The sequence below is a fragment of the Microcaecilia unicolor genome, chromosome 4, assembly GCF_901765095.1.
Source record: "Microcaecilia unicolor chromosome 4, aMicUni1.1, whole genome shotgun sequence".
NCBI classification, from domain to species: Eukaryota; Metazoa; Chordata; class Amphibia; order Gymnophiona; family Siphonopidae; genus Microcaecilia; species Microcaecilia unicolor.
Window position 1 is genome coordinate 26351075 of NC_044034.1, and position 21308 is coordinate 26372382.

General features: G+C 45.6%; 1 protein-coding gene across 1 annotated transcript in view; it reads right to left on the reverse strand.

Moving 5' to 3' along the window:
- Nucleotides 1–487: 487 nt before the first annotated feature.
- Nucleotides 488–21308, reverse strand: part of LOC115468223 (retinal guanylyl cyclase 2-like) — an 85480-nt gene continuing 64659 nt past the window's right edge. The window contains 5 exon segments of the mRNA XM_030199757.1: nt 488–572; nt 2253–2338; nt 11161–11255; nt 14236–14334; nt 18490–18664. Of these exon segments, the coding sequence (XP_030055617.1) occupies nt 488–572; nt 2253–2338; nt 11161–11255; nt 14236–14334; nt 18490–18664 (540 nt within the window).

Genomic DNA, 21308 nt, shown 5'->3' on the forward strand with positions numbered 1-21308 from the left:
GTCAGGTACAATAGGTATTTCCCTGTCTTTGGAGGGTTCACCATTTAAAATAAGAGAGTTGTATTGAAATATGAACCTGGGTGCCCTGGATTAAAGTACACTGAACTGACCACTAGGCTGCCCCCCTGCTCTGCAGGGATATCCATGTGGCCATTTTCGTACAAATGCAGCCAGACAGATGTCCTTGTTCCTGGTTTTTTGGCGATCATATTTTGGACTTTTTATTTTGGAAAATGGCTGTTCACTTTGGACCTTCACACATATTTTTGAACCGGAAATCCTGACGTTTTTCCTGTTTGAAAACGGCTGTGAGATGGACGGGTTTTTTTTTTTACAATATGAGTTGGTCACCCCAATTCTGATGTGGGCGTTCTTTTGAAAAGCCCTTCCACTTCCAATTAAAAGGAAGAAAACATGACAATTACAGATTACTAAAGCTCCAAAGAAAATGTACTTTCCATATTTACAAACATATCAGTACCTCATTCTAAGCTTTTTTTCCAAGAAGTCTTTCAGCTTTTTTCCTCTTGAATTCTGCAATTTCATCAGTTGTCAAGCCATGCGCACAACACCTGCAGTACAGGTACGAGGACATTGTTAGTAAAGAAATACTTTTTCCGTACTTTGTAAGATCAATAAAGTGCCAGTTTCACTTGACAAGATATGCAGTCTTCCGAGTTCTTAAATTGAGGGTAATTTTAAAACCATGAAATCAACTGCAATAAAATTTGAGTTCAGAATCAATCTAACCATTTTTTTTTGTTGTTGTTTGTTTGTTCTTCCTGTGGGTCAATCAAATACGAGACTGAGATCTGGTGCTGCAAGGCTTCATTTGCAACTACCTGGGGAACTTTTTTCTCTGTATTTTGCATTCCAGTTCATCTCAGGGACCTGCTCTAAGCCATTGTTATTCACTGTAAGGCCCAGGGACCAATGGCAGCCCCTGGAGACCTCTGAGGTGGCCCTTATCATCATTCTGGGTTTTTTTTCCTGATACTCTTTGCCCAAGTTCACCACAGAAAGGGGGAAATGGATGGGAGGAAGATCCACGTGCTTGAAGGACAAGGCATTTCTCAATAGATGAAGAGAGTGCATTTGGAAATGATCACCTCCTTGAGGATGTGCCCAATAAAAAATTGAATGGGGTGGATATCATTGATGCACACTGGTCCCAGAAAACAAATAGGCAAACGGTCCACAAAAGCCAGACAGGCAAAATGGTGAGCAGACCAAAAACAGACTGAAGTATTCCAAGGCAGTCCAAAGACAACTTAAGGGGCCCTTTTACAAAAGTGCGCTAGGCTTTACACGCATGCCCAAATGAGACTACCGCCAGGCTACCATGCCCCCCCCCCCCCCGATGGAAATTTCAGATTTGGTGCATGCCCATAATGCCTGAATGATTTATTTATTTCCTCCCACGTGCACCGTTTCCGGTGGGTAATGAGCAGTTGGCGCGTACTGACCGGTCACCACGCGTGTAGCATGTGAACCCTTACCTCTAGATCAATGGGTGGTGTTAAGGGCTCAGGCTGGTTTTAGACACGTGCTGGTTTCAGTTTTGCCACATGCCCTTTTCCGTCCCATAAAAAAAAGGCCCTTTATTGCAGACACGGTAAAAAACACGCGCCTACACTGCCACAGGCCACTTTTTGCCGCAGGTTAGTAAAAGGACCCCTTAATGAGCGACAACTCCGGAAGGGAGTAAATTGCAGCTGACCTGGTCAAGTTTTGCCCTGTCCCTGAGGCAGCCTGGTAGGGCAAAATCTGGCCAGATTGGGCACAGTTTTCACCCCTCCGATGTTGTTACTCATTAAAGTTGTCTTCGGACTAACTTGGAATACTTCGTTCTAACTTTGGTCTGCTCACCATTTTGCCAGATTGACCCACACTGGTCAGCAGTGTTGTGGCCTCTCATGGGAAGATATTTGGAGACTCTCCTTCATCTCATTTGTATCCAAAATGGTCCCAACTTAAAAATTGGAGAAGGCCACTGTTCTAGGCTGCCTCCTGCGGTCATGTGCACCGTATCTGGCCACTGGCTGCTTCTGTTGCCTGATAATTGGGATTCTTTTGCGCCAGAGGCTATGAATACTTCCTCTGCACCAGCCCTAATAGGCCACTGAAACTGCGAATCTGACCAGGGGATTGAATCCAAGTCCTCCACATGACAGTGTGCAGCACTGTCACCAAGCCACTGGCCAAGTTGCTATTGAATGCATTTAATAGATTTAATAATAAACTCTACTTACCCAGGCTTCAGATCTGGAGGTTTTGGTAATGGTTTGGTAAAGCCTTCTTTTCCAACTAACCAAAATGTATCTTCTTCTCCTTTACCCTAAAGTGAAAGCAGATATCCTTTTTAAAAAGCTTCCATATGCTACGCAGAACGGGCTACAATTCCAGACTGAAAACGACTTCTCTTTGAGGTAGGGTATTAGATGAATTAGGAGCACAAACCTAACTTCAGCAAAGGTAAAGAACCTCCTGAATTATTTCTTTAACGTTTTTCCAAAAATAAATAATAAAACCTTGTGCATCCACTCCGCAGCTCCTCAGTACCTTTCCGCTCTCATCTCTCCCTACACTCCTCCCCGTGAACTCCGTTCGCTGGGTAAATGTCTCCTGTCGTCCCCCTTCTCTCCCACTGCTAACTCCTGGCTCCGTTCCTTCTATCTCGCTGCTCCCTATGCCTGGAATAGACTCCCTGAGCCAGTACGTCAGGCTCAGTCTCTGGCTGTCTTCAAGTCTAGGCTTAAAGCCCACCTCTTTGCTACTGCTTTCGACTCCTAACCATGACTCTCTTACTCAACACCCTCACTTATCACCCCTACCACTGCAATTTCCCCACCCCTAGCTGTCTGTTCGTCTGTCCAATTTAGATTGTAAGCTCTGTTGAGCAGGGACTGTCTTTTCATGTTCATTTGTACAGCGCTGCGTAAATCTAGTAGCGCTATAGAAATGTTTAATAGTAGTAGTAGTAGTTGTTTGACGGCTCTAGCAAAACAAAATTGTGCAAATCTTCCACCATTCCAGGTACATTCAGGTGAGTTTTAGCCTAGTTTCAGTTCCATGGGGACATTTGGATCGCTCTAGATCTGTTGAGAGAAAGCTGTTGGATTTCCCCCAATGATCTGGTAAAAATCTGGTGCTCATATTTCTTCTCTCTGTCCCTCCAGGTTCTGCTGTTCTCTTCCTCGATACCATCCATCACTCCTTTTCTCTGCCCTGCTTCCCTCACTGTCTGGTGCTCTATCCTCCCATCTCTTCCCATGTTTTCTGCAGCTTCATCGGTTATCAGTGGAACGATGGGCAACGTTTAAGATGTTATTGCTAACATTTAAGCATGGATTGGCTCCTTCATATGTACATGCTTCCACTATAAATACAACCCGTGTCAGGTCCTTCTGTCCAAGTGGTGAATAAAGCATCTTTTAAGCACAATTTCCTGTGTTGGAGCATCTATTGGCCATCCTCTACTCCTGTTTGGTTATATTTGCTTTGTGGAAGTTTTTCCTGTTTGCTGTTCCTGATTCCACTATAAATACGAATTTTAATTATGTCCATATTATTTATAACTAGTAAAAAAGGTTAGTTTCCAACAGAAAGGAAACGGGCGCTAGCAAGGTTCCAGGGCCCCCTCCCCACTCCTCCTCCCCCTCTCCCTCCCCCCTCTCATCTGAGGACCCCCTCCCCCCTCTCTCTCATCTCAGGAACTCCCCCTCTCATCTCAGGAACCCCCCCCTCGTCTCAGGACCCTCCTCTCCAATTTCTGCCACCCAGCGCCTCCCTCCCTCTGTCTCTGTGGCCTGCCCACATTTCCTGTTTGCGGAAGGGCGGGACTACAGGAACAGTGAACCACAGCCTGTCTGAAGCGGCATCTGTACTTGGTGGACTTGAGTGTTGCCGGCCGAGCAGGAGGTAAAACTTTTTAAACAGCAGCTGCCACGTACGAATGGCTGGGGCACTCGCACACGTCCTCCTTGCACTCGGAGGCCACAGAGACAGAGAGTAGTAACATCTCCTGACGTCAGGCAAGCAGACTTCTGCTGCGGGAGAGTGACGTCAGGAGATGGTTACGAATGCAGTGAGAGACATTGGAACGTTGCAGGAGCAAATTATTATATTAGATTATAATTTTCATTATATGTACCTGTTCTGATTTATGTTATTGTTTTTAGGTGTGTTACTTGTCCCTATGATAAGGATCTAACGTGCCCCTGATGCAGGCAGTCTGCTGCCGAAACACATCGGGCTTTTTAACACGTCTGTATGGTAGGACAATATAAACACACTGTTCTATCCACGATTGCTTTTAAATAAACTTTATTAAACTGTTCAGCCACTGGTTGGTCTGTTTGGCTGCTCCTTCTTGGACTTTTAGATCTCTGCATCCCATGACTGTAATGAACCTCACTCTGGAGCCAGGGAACGTGATCTGAAATCTACTACTAATGCCTGCCATAGTCCTTGCATCCTACCAGATTGACTTACTGTCCAAGGATTTGACAGCTATAACGAATGAAGTCTAGGGATTTGGCAGCTATAATGAATGGTGCGGTTTAGTCAATCAATTAATTAATTAATAATCAATTAAGCATGGAAGATGTGGCGATAGCCAATGCTTTTGAAATTCAAAAATACTGTTTGACGATTGGCCACGACTTAATTGTTCAAGTGATTTTAAATATCAATGCCCCTTTTTTAAAAATCTAGTCTCTGACATTTTTGTACGGCATGCAGTCAGCAAGATGATACATGAGTTGAATCTTTTCTGAAATACTTACGACAGCTTGCTAACCACAAAGTACATGATTGATTTGTTATGTATAATAGAAGTTAGTTTCTCTGCTTCCCTTTTAAATTGTATTCAAATGGTATATGGTTTTTAGGTGATCATTGAATGAATGATACCATCCTTTGTTACTTCAGTGTCGAAACACAACCCCTGAAGAAGCCGTTAGAGTGAAATGGGTCTGGCCGCCGTTGGGTGTCAATGCTCGACTTCTCTTGTTTTATATTTGTCTTTATCTTGAAGACAAATATAAAACAAGATTTATCTGGGGCAATGGAGGGTTAAGCGACTTTTACCCACAGTCACAAGGTGCTGCAGCAGGCATTGATCTCAGTTCCCCAGGACCAAAGTCCACTGCACTAACCACTAGGCTACTCCTCCACGCCAACTGTCACCCACTGGTTGGGGACTCCAGCCAGAAAAGGTACCTGGCGGCGGCAGCGGTGACAGGGGAGGGTCAGTGACGGAAGGGGGTGGTCAAGAGTGTTGGTGGGGGTGGGGGGGTCGGCAGCGGGCCAACCTGTGCCCCCCTACCTCGGACTCTGGACCCCTCTCCGGCCAAGGTCTGGCTACGCCCCTGGCACACATGCTAACCATGTAGGCACCTATAAGGATATTGTAGGCACGTACATGGTTAACACGCGCTAAAAATGTTAACGCGCCTATAACGCTGCTTAGTAAACAGGACTCTTAGTTAGTTTTCTCTACTTTTTGTTACCAAACACAATCAGAAATAGATTTCTACATCTTTCTGCCATGTTTGTTGGTCTCCGACTGCATTGCTTACTACTTCACTCGATGCACAGAATAATCACTGGACAGTGAGATCTTTATTTTTAAATGATGTTCTCATATTTTTCCTCCTTTACCACGATGTCTGGTTTTCTTGCATTGAGCTTTTTATGTGTTGGAATGGGAATATCTCCAGACAACGTAGATTCAATCAGATCCAAAAAAAACTGGTAAATCACACAATGCTATCACTGGATAGGAGACCACATCAAAGGAGGGAAAAGACCTCAGAAATCATCAAAGCTAGGCTCTGAAAAGTCTGTGTCAAGCTGGTTCCAATATCATTCACAGGTCATTAAAAAAAACCTCCTTTAAAAGATTCCAATATGTGTCAAAATTAATATTTAACTGCTCATACTAATTTTAATTTATACTTTTTTTGTATTTTTCACTCCAAGCACCAGGGTCAGGGTCCCTGGGCAGTAAAGGTCATTGGGGCCCCATCAGCCACTGTCCGCCACCCCACATTGCGCTGCCGTCCCCCTCCTGCATCATCACCGCAGCCCTCCCTGGTCCTACCTTACAGGTGCCTGGTGGTCTAGTGGCTTCTTAGGGGGCAGGAGAGAATCCCACTCTTTCCTGCCCGCTGCTGCTACTCTGCATGGTGGTAGCGATGGCTGTCAAGACTAGGGTTACCATATTTTGTCCCCCAAAAAGGAGGACATATGCCCCGCCCCCTTTCACACCCTGCCCCATCCCCTTTCACACCCCGCCCTGTCCCCTGTCACATTTTCCCCTCCCCCCTGTCACATACCCTGTCACCCCCCTTCCCATCACTGCCTCCCCTTAACTTCCTACTGCCCTGGTGGTCTAGTGACCTCTTCGGGGCAGGAAAGAGCCCCTTCTTTCCTGCCCGAAGCGCTGTCCTGCATGAATCCTTCCTGTTGCTGATCTCGGCGCCGATTCAAAATGGCCGCCGAGAGTTGAAGTTTCACGAGGTCACTTCAACTCTCGGTGGCCATTTTGAATCAGCGCCGAGGATCAGCAACAGGAAGGATTCATGCAGGGCAACGCTCCGGGCAGGAAAGAGGGGGCTCTTTCCTGCCCCGAAGGAGGAAGAGGTCACTAGACCACCAGGGCACTAGTAAGTAAGGGGAGGGGAGGCTACAATCTGCCCGGGCAGACTGGCGGGCAGGCCGTCCTATAGGACGGCCCGCCCACCGGCCTGCCCGTTTGTCCAGAAATCCGGACAAACGGGCAGATTGGCAAAACCTGCCCGGTTGCCCAAACATGTCCTCAAAAAGAGGACATGTCCGGGTAAATCTGGACTTATGGTAACCCTAGTCAATACTTACCACAGTAGTCTCGTGGGTGTCAGCAGTCTCAACAGCCAATTTTAAAACACGGCAATGTCGGCGCTGCCATGCAGGGTAGTGGTAGAGGGCGGGAAAGAGTGGGATTCTTTCCTGCCCCCGCAGAAGCCACTAGACAAGCAGGCCGTTCAGGGTAGAACCGGGGAGGGCTGCAATGTGCTGTGGCGGGGGCGGGCAACCGGGCAGAACCTCTGGGCTCTCTAGAGCCTCTGGGCCCTCTGGCACTGCTCGGTTGCCCAAATGATCAGTCCGTCCCTGCCAAACACCAAACATTTTTTTGTGAATTTCACTCAAACACAAAATGCTGTCAATTCCAACAATCAGTGGAGCATTTATCTTAGGCAACCTTGACAAAGGCCAGTGCTTCACCAATTTATGGCTTCCTCTGGAGTTAAAGTGCCTCAAATGCTTAACTTCAAAAGACAGCTCTGGGTCATGATTCACAGAGTCTGCTACCAGAAACGCCCCCACGCTGCAACTTCAAAATGCTGCTTATCTGTATGTCACAGATCAGTTTTAGCACTGGAAAGGGAATGTCCCAAGTGATCATAACCCTCATCTTTCCCCATAATTCTCTAAGAGTCACGATCCCATTGTTTTTTTTTCCAGTACAGTGATATTATAATGCAAAATTTCCAGTGGATGATGCGTCAACCTATTGTGCCTTTCTGTATATAAACCTTCTCCCATGAGAAATTCGCAGACAACTATGGGGCCTTTTTACTAAATCTTAGCACGGGCTAATGGAATTAGTGTGCTCTGAGGGGTCCTTTTATTTAGCTGCGGTAAAAGAGGGCCTGTGCTAGCATCAGCGTGTGTTTTTCATGCGCTCTGAGGGTCTCCTTTTACCGCAACGGGTAAAAGGCTGTCTTTTTTTTCTCTTCAAGAAATGGCCCGTACGGTAAGTGAACCACTTACCGCGCAGCCATTTTGGGGGGGGGGGGGGGGGCACTTATCACCACCTGTTGAGGTGGCGGTAAGGGCTCCCACGCTAACCCATGTGCTGCCCGATTATGGCCTGGTAAGCCGGAAATGGCGCATGCTTGAGGTGGGATCTACCGCTGGGCTCCTGTGGTAGTTCCTGAATGACATGCGTCAAGCCCATTGGCGGGCGTCAACCCTTTAGTAAAAGGGCCCCCATGAGATGAGAAACCATTTCCAGCTCTTCCTTACAGATGTCAGTTTTCCCAACTTTTTCTATTTATTTATTTGTTGCATTTGTATCCCACATTTTCCCACCTTTTTGCAGGCTCAATGTGGCTTACATAATGCCGTAATGGCGATCGCCATTTCCGGATTGAGAAATACAAAATGGTTCTTAAGTGACAGAGTAGAATAAGAAATCAAGTGTAGAGAGTTCGTTTCTGGAATGAGAAGTAGAGTGGTATAACGATAAAGTTCATTTGTGCCAAAGTACAGTTAAGCAATCCAGTGTCGAGAGTTCAGTTTTGTCCCATTCTGGTATTTAGGATGGATCATTGTAGTATGCCTTTTCGAACAAGTTGGTTTTTAATAACTTTCGGAAGTTTGTTAGGTCATGTATTGTTTTGATGGCAGTCGGCAGGGCATTCCATAGTTGCGCGCTTATGTAGGAGAAGCTGGATGCATAGGTTGATTTATATTTTAGTCCTTTGCAGCTAGGGTAGTGAAGATTCAGGAACATGCGTGCTGATCTATGCCTGCTACGAACCATCTTGTCCATGATCCACTGTCCTGTGCTGCAACTATCAATCTCTCATTCTTTGGTTTCAGTCCACCTCTTGTATCACCATTCACGTATCTAGGGGGCCCTTTTACTAAGCCACGGTAGGCTCTACGCACACACAGTGTAACATAGTAACATAGTAGATGACGGCAGAAAAAGACCTGCATGGTCCATCCAGTCTGCCCAAAAAAATAAACTCACATGTGCTACTTTTTGTTTATACCTTACCTTGATTTGTACCTGTCCTTTTCAGGGCACAGACCGTATAAGTCTGCCCAGCACTATCCCCGCCTCCCACCACCGGTTCTGGCACAGACCGTATAAGTCTGCCCAGCGCTATCCCCGCCTCCCAACCACCAGTCCCGCCTCCCACCACCGTTTCTGGCACCCAGTGTGCGCCAAAATGAGACTACTGCCATGCCAGTGCACCTTCCTGGTGGTAATTTCAGATTTGGCATGAACCCATAATGCCCGGATGAATTATTTATTCATTTCCTCCTGCGCACACCAGTTCCAGTGCAAATTGGCACTTGGCACGTGCCAACTGGTCATCACGCATGTAGCCCATGAGCCTTTACCGCTAGATCAATGGATGGCGTTAAGGGCTGAGGTCGTTTTGGGTGCGCGCTGGTTTCATTTTTACCGCAGGCCCTTTTTCCGTCCCATTAAAAAAGAACCAAAAACATTTTTTGTAGAGGCGGTAAAAACTGGCCCGGCGTACGCCCAATACATGCGCCTAGACTACCGTAGACCACTTTTTACTGTGGCTTAGTAAAAGGACCCCTAGATTCGATATATGGCTCCTGTGGCAACACTTTGCATTTCATACTGTATTTCTGCATTTCTTAATTGTTTTTCCTTCTTTGTATTAATCCGCAAATGAACCTTTTCCGGAGATGGGAAGGTGGTAGAACGAGAGGACATGAAATGAGATTGAAGGGGGGCAGACTCAAGAAAAATGTCAGGAAGTATTTTTTCACGGAGAGAGTAGTGGATGCTTGGAATGCCCTCCCGCGGGAGGTGGTGGAAATGAAAACGGTAATGGAATTCAAACACGCGTGAGATAAGCATAAAGGAATCCTGTGCCGAAGGAATGGATCCTCAGGAGCTTAGTCAAGATCGGGAAGCGGGGCTGGTGGTTGGGAGGCGGGGATAGTGCTGGGCAGACTTATACGGTCTGTGCCAGAGCCAGTGGTGGGCAGCGGGACTGGTGGTTGGGAGGCAGGGATAGTGCTGGACAGACTTGTACGGTCTGTGCCAGAGCCGGTGGTTGGGAGGTGGGGCTGGTGGTTGGGAGGCGGGGATAGTGCTGTGCAGACTTATACGGTCTGTGCCAGAGCCGGTGGTGGGAGGCGGGGCTGGTGGTTGGGAGGCAGGGATAGTGCTGGGCAGACTTATACGGTCTGTGCCAGAGCCGGTGGTTGGGAGGTGGGGCTGGTGGTTGGGAGGCGGGGATAGTGCTGTGCAGACTTATACGGTCTGTGCCAGAGCTGGTGGTGGGAGGCGGGGCTGGTGGTTGGGAGGCAGGGATAGTGCTGGGCAGACTTATACGGTCTGTGCCAGAGCCGGTGGTTGGGAGGAGGGGCTGGTGGTTAGGAGGCGGGGATAGTGGTTGGGAGGTGAGGATAGTGCGGGGCAGACTTATACGGTCTGTGCCCTGAGGAGCATAGGTACAAATCAAAGTAGGGTATACATACAAAGTAGCACATATGAGTTATCTTGTTGGGCAGACTGGATGGACCGTGCAGGTCTTTTTCTGCCGTCATCTACTATGTTACTGCAGCAGGACATGTTTATCCACTCCTACTCTAGCTGAGATAACATTTAACCATTTCTCTGGCTTCATGTGCAACTTTCTTTAAATCAATCAACTTACTTTCTAACTCTTCCTACTTTCTTACCCTTCTATATGTTACATCTTTGCTTTACCCTTTTCAGAATGCCTCTGCCCCTCCCCTGGCCATGCTCCCTTCTGACTTGCAAACTAAAGGATTTAGGTGCTCAATCTTAGTATGCACAAATCCTAATTATTGCCAATTAATTGCAATAATTGATTGTTAACATCAATTAATTGCTTGTTAATAGCTCGTTAAACAATTTATTAGTGAGCATATCTTCGATTCGCGCCAAAATTTCAGTGTCCAAATTTGACCACAGGGATTATGTATAATGGTCCTGGAGAAACCCAAACTCTTTGCAGGTTCTGTGGCCTTATAATGGGTGAATGAGAAAGTTATACAAAGAACTGTACTCGACCTTTCGAAACTACATTGGCCCTGTCTTTTGGCCGCAGTCTGGGGAAGAGCTCTGTGTACATAATCATCTTTGGATAAGTCTTGTGTTGGTTCCATAAAAGGTCTCACAACCTGCAAAGAATCCGGTTAGAAATATAATAGCACTTTGAGCACAGACATCTGCCTATGGTCACCTCGTTCGTTCCTCAAAATGGATGCATAGAAAGACTAATTTTAATAATAGAAACACTAAAGTAAGAAACGAATAATCCATGAGCAGAAATGGACTATTGAATCTACTGTTTCGCTCAATTTTCTTACCTTCAGCTCCGTTTTTCCTCGAAGTTCTACTTTATAACCTTCATTTAGAGTAAAAAGTATTTTCACTGTACTTTGATTGACGTGAATTCTGTAAGCTGAGCAAGTAAAATGTTATTATTATTGTTTTCATGGCTTGAAATTATCCAGCTGTGATTCCCTATATACCTTTTGGTGTTTTATCTAGAGCACTATGAGGTTTTTCGGTGCTGATGTGTAATACTGCATATACACAAAATCTGTTTAATATTCAAGAAAAATGTCACATCTGTTTCCCTTTCTTCGTGCAGCCAGATCTCTGTGCGGTCAAAACAAAGCAAGGAAACCTATGAGCTGCTGCATCCACGTTGTCTTTATTTATTGTTGGTGGAATTTTTCATTTAATCTCACTTAGATTTACAAATATGCCAGCTTGTGCATACGGATTGTGCACAGAGGAAATATAATAACAGAATAACATTTTATAGGTAAAGTAGTAATTGTTTATACATCGTAATCAGTGTGTCATTTGGAGGGGCTGGTTAAAGGGGTTGGTTGGAGGGGCTGGTTAAAGGGAGAGAGGAGACATGATAGAAACGTTTAAATATCTCAAGGGCATTTATGTACAGGATGAGAGCATTTTTCAAATGAAGGAGAGCTCTGGAATGAAGGGGCATACGACAAAGTTAAGAGGGAATAGGCTTAGGAGTAACCTAAGGAAGTATTATTTCACAGAAAGGATGGTGGAAGCGTGGAATGGCCTCCCGGTGGAGGTGGTGGAGTCAAGGACTGTTCCAGAATTTAAAAAGGCATGGGATAAGCATGTGGGATCGCTTAGGAACAGGTAGAATTGGGGGTTACAGAGGATGGGCAGACTGGATGGGTCATTTGGCCTTTATCTGCCGTCATGTTTCTATGTTTCTATTCGTGCAGAGATTTTTTTCTCCTGGTAAAGGGCCACTAAACAGACATCATGTTATGAGAATCAGGTGCATTTATGGCATTTATATCCCACATTAAACATGACTTAGGTTGAAGCCTGGGAGCATTTAAAATATTTTTTTAATTTTTCCTGTGCCTACATCAAAAGAAAAAAAGATGGCATGTGGGAACTTGCTCCTTTTGCTTTGTGGAATGCAGTGGTATATTATAAAAATGTACTTGCCTTTTTTTTTTTTTAATACTACTGTTTCACAGAAAAGGTTTTGAATAATGAGGGGAGGATTTCCTTTGTGCAGAACTGTCCAGAGTCAGTCTAAAAGTGCCAACATTGTCCAGTTCAGCACACTGTTAGCCACCAAGTTCATACAACGTTAATTATGTTCAGTGGAAAATAAATCTGTTGGCTCAGGCTGCTTGCTATGTAAATATTCAATCACTGTTTCATTATTGCTACCAAGTATTACATATTAAGGGCATTTGTTTTAATTAATTTATCCAGTCTTTATATGCACATGGTTTTGCTTTTTAAACCAAAGGTTTCTTATGATAGCATTCTGCTTATTTGAATTAGTTTTTCTGTACAAGTTTTGCTTGATTTGTCTTTATTCGAAATAAAACATTTTAAAACATCTTGTCAACAAGGGGTGGATCTAGGTGGGGGCAGGGGGCCCGGCCGAACTGGTCTGCAATTGCTTAGACCAGCCCTATTAATGGAAGCCCATTTGATAACTTCCCTCTTAATTAAAGAAAAAAAGAAATGTCACTAGAAATTGAAATCACTGCTATATGTAATAATACTGAGCCAAGTATTGGGCAATCAAGTCATTGTGACATCACTGATGAGGTTGGCTTTTAGGTATTGGTGGAATGAGGCATTATGACATCACAATATCAGCTCTGGTTACTAGAGAGTGAAATTCTTCACACTAAAGGGGGGAAGGGGAAGCTATCAACATGGGCTACTATTAAGATGTGATATTTCACTACAAACTCATGCTGTTTTTAGCACAGGTTCTATCTCATTGCAATGAGAGCTAGTTGCTAGTAACTGGGATTAATAGTAAAATAACATCCACTGTTGGAAACGGGATGCTGGGTTAGATGGACCATTGGTTTGACCCAATATGGCTACTCATGATGGTTCTCTATGCTGTGATGACACAAGGTTTTGCATTTTTGTTATCACGGTTTCCATGTGATGTTTTATGAGTTTGTATCTACTACACAGAATAGTTAAGGCCCGGAAGTCACAGGGAAGTCAGAGCCTGAATAATTCATTAATATAAATAAGGGTCTTATTACCTAAATGTGGTAAGGCATTTGTTGCATGTTAAAGTCAATTTTGAACACTTGTTAAATGCAAGACCTCCATTGTAATGTTTGGAGGAGTAGTTGGCATTTTGGAGAAATCAGCTGTGACATTAAAATGTGGGACAAACCATTAACGTGTTAATTCTGTGCTAGAAAGTACACATTATGGTAACGTGTTAACTGTGGTGAGTGATTCCTATGCTTTCCCTGTCCTCCCCCCCTTTCATTGTCATAAAGGGGCCCTTTTATAAAGCTGAGGTAAGCAAAGCACTAACACATGCTTACTGCAATTAAAAAAATGGCTCATCGCAGGGCATGCTGAGAGTCCCGCTGTAATTTTGGGATGTGTACATGCTACCCACGTGCTAGCAGTGGGAGCAGGTTTGGGGGCAGACAGTGGTCATGTTCTGTGCTAATCAGTTAGCGCATGGGCATTACCATGTGCTAACCAATTAGCGTGAGTTTAGCATGTGAGTCCCTTCCACCTACAAAATAGACGGTGGTAGGGGACTCACACGCTAATGGCCACGAGCTAATGGGAAAATTAATGCATTGCCATTATTACGAAAAATCTGGAAAATTGCCCATTTTATGCCAGTAGTAAAAACGGCCTTAGCACATGGGAATGACCCATGTAAGGGCGCATTGAGGCCACCTTTTACCACTGTCTTGTAAAAGGGCCCCTACATTTTTGGAGTCTAGTCTTACAAACTTCCTGACGTATTCTTACAGTGACATCGATTTGATATTATGCTTTCTGCCAATTTGGAATTCGTATAAGCAAGGAGGAGAAGACACTGGCACGCTTGTACTTCTGCAGGTCTAGTCATCATTCTCACTACTTACGCAGCCCTGTGGATTCCATGCGTGATGCTGTATTTACCGTGTCTCCAAACAGACAATAACGTGGCATGGTGAGACCCACGACCCCTGCCACACATGGCCCTGAAGAAGAACAAGAGCATAAATCCATGACATGGAGGTTATGGAACGCTATCTTGTACATGACAGCAGCAAGTTAACAGTTGTCTCCTATTATTGTTCTCATCAGTACTCGTAAGTACATAAGTATTGCCATACTGGGAAAGACCAGAGGTCCATCGAGCCCAGCATCCTGTTTCCAACAGTGGCCAATCCAGGTCACAAATACCTGGCAAGATCCCAAAAATGTACAAAACATTTTATACTGCTTATCCCAGAAATAGTGGATTTTCCCCAAGTCCATTTAATAACGGTCTTTGGACTTTTCCTTTAGGAAGCCGTCCAAATCTTTTTAAAACTCCGCTAAGCTAACCACCTTTACCACATTCTCTGGCAACGAATTCATTTTAAATTTACTACATTGTAGCTTCATCGCATGCCCCCTAGTCCTAGTATTTTTGGAAAGCGTGAACAGACGCTTCACATCTACCCGTTCCACTCCACTCATTATTTTATAGACCTCATCCAAAGCACTTGTCATTACCTAGCACAACAGTACTCTTCTACATCAGTGTTTCTTCTCTATGTTTTTGCTCTATTCTTCCTTCCTCTGGTCTACTTCTTGGTCCAAGAAGTATTTGTGAGGTTGCAGCAGCCATTTTGAAGTGTCAGCTGTGCTGGGCAGGAACGAGTGATCATTGCTCCTATCATTTCTACCTAGAACACCAGTGATCAGCAAAGGTAGGTCTTGGGAGACCTATGGAGGAGGGATTGGGGACTGGGGCCAGCTTATAGTTTCTTCAGGAGGTGGGTGGGAGGGGGGATCTTAAGGAAAGGAGATTCAGAACTTCTGGGGGGAGGAGGGGGATCAGAAGGGAGGGCTACTGCTGGACCTTATCAGCTGCTACCTGGAGGTTAACTAGGCACTGGCTGATATTTAGACTGATCCCCAGTTAACCTCACTCCATAAAAGGGCCCTTTTACTAAGCTGCGGTAAAAGGGGTCTACTCTAGTGGTGGCGGCCATTTTTGCCAAGCATTGAAGCCCTTTTTTACTGCAGCAGGTAAAAAGGCTGAAAAGAGAAATGGTGATCCACACCAACCTGCTAGTATGTTCAGGAAATTTAAACTCCGTATGTCTTTCAGGTGGAGGAAAAAGAGCCTCAGTAATTTCCAAAAGCAAGACAATGTTCTAAAGGAACTGTACAATTCAAGCGTACTTGGGTCGGCTGTGCTCAATCATCGGCTCACCCAAAAAAAACCTCCAAATCCCATATATGACAATTCTGACTAATAATTTTTTGGTACTCTTTTATAATGTCTTTATATTTTTTGTTTTTGATTTTTAATCTTGTGTAACTTTTCTCTTATGACTATCTATTTAGTAGGCGGAAAAGGCTCACTTGCTAACCATGTGCTAATCGGTTGGTGTACATCAATGTAGCTGCATTAATTGATTAGCACTGGGAACACCTACTCTCCACCCCTCCCCCAAACTTGCCCCTGGATAAATGTAAGATCAGGGCATACTTGGAAGATTAAAGTTCCTAGATGAAATTATGGAGCAGCTGGTTCAGGAACCAACAAAAGGGGGGAGCAATTCTAGACCTAGTCCTTAGTGGAAGGCATAATCAGGTGCAAGAGTGGAGGAGTCGCCTAGTGGTTAGAGTGGTGGACTTTGGTCCTGGGGAACTGGGTTCGATTCCCACTGCAGGCACAGGCAGCTCCTTGTGACTCTGGGCAAGTCACTTAACCCTCCATTGCCCCATGTAAGCCGCATTGAGCCTGCCATGAGTGGGAAAGCGCAGGGTACAAATGTAACAAAAATAAAATAGATACTATTGGAGATTCTACATGGAATGTTGCTACTATTGGAGATTCTACATGGAATGTTGCTACTATTGGAGATTCTACATGGAATGTTGCTACTCTTTGAGATTCTACATGGAATGTTGCTATTCCACTAGCAACATTCCATGTAGAAGGCTGCGCAGGCTTCTGTTTCTGTGAGTCTGACGTGCAGGACGTCAGACTCACAGAAGCAGAAGCCTCCGCGGCCACATTGGTGATCTGCAAGGGCCACATTGGTGATGTGCAAGGGCCGACTTCTACATGGAATGTTGCTAGTGGAATAGCAACATTCCATGTAGAATCTCAAATAGTAGCAACAGTGGAGGAGTGGCCTAGTGGTTAGGGTGGTGGACTTTGGTCCTGGGGAACTGAGGAACTGAGTTTGATTCCCACTTCAGGCACAGGCAGCTCCTTGTGACTCTGGGCAAGTCACTTAACCCTCCATTGCCCCATGTAAGCCGCATTGAGCCTGCCATGAGTGGGAAAGTGCAGGGTACAAATGTAACAAACATAAAATAGATACTATTGGTGATTCTACATGGAATGTTGCTACTATTGGAGATTCTACATGGAATGTTGCTACTCTTTGAGATTCTACATGGAATGTTGCTATTCCACTAGCAACATTCCATGTAGAAGGCTGCGCAGGCTTCTGTTTCTGTGAGTCTGACGTGCAGGATGTCAGACTCACAGAAGCAGAAGCCTCCGCGGCCACATTGGTGATGTGCAAGGGCCGACTTCTACATGGAATGTTGCTAGTGGAATAGCAACATTCCATGTAGAATCTCAAATAGTAGCAACAGTGGAGGACTGGCCTAGTGGTTAGGGTGGTGGACTTTGGTCCTGAGGAACTGAGTTCAATTTCCACTTCAGGCACAGACAGCTCCTTGTGACTCTAGGCAAGTCATTTAACCCTCCATTGCCCCATGTAAGCCGCATTGAGCCTGCCGTGAGTGGGAAAGCGCGGGGTACACAAAAAAAAAAAGAAGAAGTAATGGTGCTGATCATAACATGATCAGATTTGATTTAATAACTGCACAGGAAATCCAGGGGGGGTCTTTTACGAAAGATTACCTTGAGTTATCTGCAGCAGAGCCCATAGTACTGGTGTCCAGATAGGTAACTGGGCAGATAGAGCCATATAAAATGCAGCAGGGCCACCAAGAGACACAGTTGGGCCTGGGGCAGGACCGCCCCCCCCCCCACCTGGACTGCCGCTGTGCTGCACTCCTCCCACTCGGGTCACTCCCCACATTTGCACCACCCCTGCATCTTGTGTCCAAGGAGATACCTCCTTACCTGTGTCTGACTGCTCCTACTGCCTCAATCTGTCATCTCCTGCTCCTGCGTGTTGGGACCCAGATGATTGCATTAACATGATATCGCATTACTGCAATCCTCCTGGTCCTGGCATGCAAGAGCAGGAGAGAGACCAGGGGCGTAGCTACATGGGGCCACGGAGCATGGGCCCCCACAGATTATGCTCTGGCCCCCTCTACATTTTACCCCCCCCCCCCACCGTCGCCCGCCCTGCCGCCGTATCAGGTACCTTGTTTGCTGGCGGGGGTCCCCAAACCCCGCCAGCAGAAGAGTCTGATCACACCTTCGTTGTGTGATCATCTGTTTCTGATGCCTTACGTCCTGCACCGTGCATGTAGCCCTGTGCAGGATGTAAGACATCAGAAACAGAAGATCACACAACAAAGGCGCCGGAGTCGACTGGCGCTAAAGAAGACTCTTCTGGGGGGGGGGGGTCCAAAGTGGTGGGGGGATCGGTGGCTGAACAGTGCCCCCCACCTCGAGCTCTGGCCCCCCCTCCTGCCGAGGTCTAGCTACACCCCTGAGGACAGAGCTGGAAGCAGGCAGGCAGAGAAAGAAGCTTGCCAGTGCTGGGCCCCCCCCCCCTTTGGAGGCCAGGTCCGGGGAATTTTGCCCCCCCCCCCCCCGGTAGCCCTGAAAAGCAGTCCTTTCTTTGTCCAGTTGGTTACCTGGCCATTGGCACTGAATATTGTCCGATGCCCGGATAACTTCTGGGTAGTGGCTTGAAGGGTTATCTGGTCTCCCCTCCCCCCTCCCCCCCCCCCCCCCCAGAGCAATAACTGACCTCCACAATTCAGTTCTTCCCTTCCATTCCCCTTTTCCCCTGATTCAAATCCCTCTCCTCCCCCCACCAAAGATGAAATAGATCCAACAAGAACCCCTCCCCCCAAGCCTTGTAGGCTCCCGGGCCTACTTTCAATAAACCTGGTGGTCTATGGTTCCTAAGGATAGGAACTTGTCTGTCTAAATCATGAGATTCACTTTATTGTCAAACGCACTGGTCACTTACCTGAATGCAAGCCTATTCGTATTCTGACAGGCACATCGGGCATGTGTCTCATCTGAAAGGAGCCCACAGAGCTGAGAATATCTAAAGACAAGTCGGCAATTTCAGCAGCATGCTTGTTTCCATTTTGTTTCGGAAGCCCTGATGCAACCATATAGGCATCGCCGATTGTTTCTACCTGGAACACACACATGATTTTTAGAGGGGAAAAAAACCCCCTGAAGTAAGGTACTGATTATTCGAATGTGCTTTATCCAAAATTCTGAATATCTAGAAAACACTGGAGCTTCTGTTTACATTCTGTTTTCTTATTTTTCATGGGAAAAAAAAACATACTCCCATTATCTGACAATATAGGGGAACTCCTATTTCTGGAAGCATCAATTATCCAGACGGGCTGGATAAAACGACACTTCAGTATAACAAGGTACATCAAAACCACACAGGATGTCTAAATACCTGTGATTTAAAAAAGCATTGAAAATATAAGTTTGAGTACAGTGTACCTTGAAACCAATACATATATTAAGTGGGGAAGTTATCAAGGTGCAGTAGAAGTCAGACTTTTACCATGCCTTAAGTCACTAAGGAGTTACTGATTCGTGTGGTATAGGAATAATGGTACTGTTCCAGAAGTACTACTGCAAAACTGCCACTAGAGGTCGCTATTGCCATTTTGAACACAGCATTGGCCCTTAAGGGCAAGCATGACTAGGAAACACTCCTGTCCAGAGATGTTTGAACATAGGCCAGGGGAGGGGGGTTATGGGATGCTGGTGGGGGCCTTTGCTACTTGGGAGACCTTCTGGAGGGGAGAGGCATGACATGGGTGAAGAATCTTCCAGGTGCAGATTTTTTACTGGGGGAGTCTTCCAGGGGAGAGGGCTTGACTTGAGGGGGTCGCCCTTTTGATTCAATGACACAGAGGAAGTGAAACAAATCTCGGTGATCCTGGAAGCTGTAGTAAGCCAAACTGACAAGTTAAATATCAGCAGATCACTTGGATGTTGGACTAGATGGAAAAAACCCCAGAGTACTGAAAAAACTCAAGTAATCTGTAACCTGTCATTAAAAACGTCCACAGTAACTGAAGGTTGAAAGGTGGCCAATATAACACCAATTTTTAAAAAGGGTTCCAGTAGAAACTATTATAAAGAACAAAATTACCGAACATATAGACAAACATGGTTTGATGGGACAGAGTCAACAAGGATTCAGCCAAAGGAAGCCTTGCATCACCAATTTGCTACAATTTTTGAAGGCGTGAATAACGTGGATAAAAGTGAGCCAGTTGGTGTAGTATATCTAGATTTGTAGAAAACTTTTGACCTAGTCCCTCATGAGAGACTCCTGAGAAAATGAAAAAGCCATGGGATAAGAGGCAATATTCTCTTGTGGGTTGGGAACGGGTTAAAAGATAGAAAACAGAGAGTTGGTTAAATGACCAGCTGTCTACTACTACATAAGTACATAAGTACATAAGTAGTGCCATACTGGGAAAGACCAAAGGTCCATCTAGCCCAGCATCCTGTCACCGATAGTGGCCAATCCAGGTCAAGGGCACCTGGCACGCTCCCCAAACGTAAAAACATTCCAGACAAGTTATACCTAAAAATGCGGAATTTTTCCAAGTCCATTTAATAGCGGTCTATGGACTTGTCCTTTAGGAATCTATCTAACCCCTTTTTAAACTCCGTCAAGCTAACCGCCCGTACCACGTTCTCCGGCAACGAATTCCAGAGTCTAATTACACGTTGGGTGAAGAAAAATTTTCTCCGATTCGTTTTAAATTTACCACACTGTAGCTTCAACTCATGCCCTCTAGTCCTAGTATTTTTGGATAGCGTGAACAGTCGCTTCACATCCACCCGATCCATTCCACTCATTATTTTATACACTTCTATCATATCTCCCCTCAGCCGTCTCTTCTCCAAGCTGAAAAGCCCTAGCCTTCTCAGCCTCTCTTCATAGGAAAGTCGTCCCATCCCCACTATCATTTTCGTCGCCCTTCGCTGTACCTTTTCCAATTCTACTATATCTTTTTTGAGATACGGAGACCAGTACTGAACACAATACTCCAGGTGCGGTCGCACCATGGAGCGATACAACGGCATTATAACATCCGCACACCTGGACTCCATACCCTTCCTAATAACACCCAACATTCTATTCGCTTTCCTAGCCGCAGCAGCACACTGAGCAGAAGGTTTCAGCGTATCATCGACGACGACACCCATAAGTACATACTGTAAGTACATAAGTAATGCCACACTGGGAAAAGACCAAGGGTCCATCGAGCCCAGCATCCTGTCCACGACAGCGGTCAATCCAGGCCAAGGGCACCTGGCAAGCTTCCCAAACGTACAAACATTCTATACGTTATTCCCGGAATTGTGGATTTTTCCCAAGTCCACTTAGTAGTGGTTTATGGACTTGTCCTTTAGGAAACCATCTAACTCCTTTTTAAACTCTGCCAAGCTAACTGCCTTCACCACGTTCTCCGGCAACGAATTCCAGAGTTTAATTACGCGTTGGGTGAAGAAAGAATTTCTCCGATTTGTTTTAAATTTACTACACTGATCCCTTTCTTGTTCCGTAACTCCTAACGCGGAACCTTGCAAGACGTAGCTATAATTCGGGTTCCTCTTACCCACATGCATCACTTTGCACTTGTCAACATTGAACTTCATCTGCCACTTGCACGCCCATTCTCCCAGTCTCGCAAGGTCCTCCTGTAATTGTTCACATTCCTCCTGCGACTTGACGACCCTGAATAATTTTGTGTCATCGGCGAATTTAATTACCTCACTAGTTATTCCCAT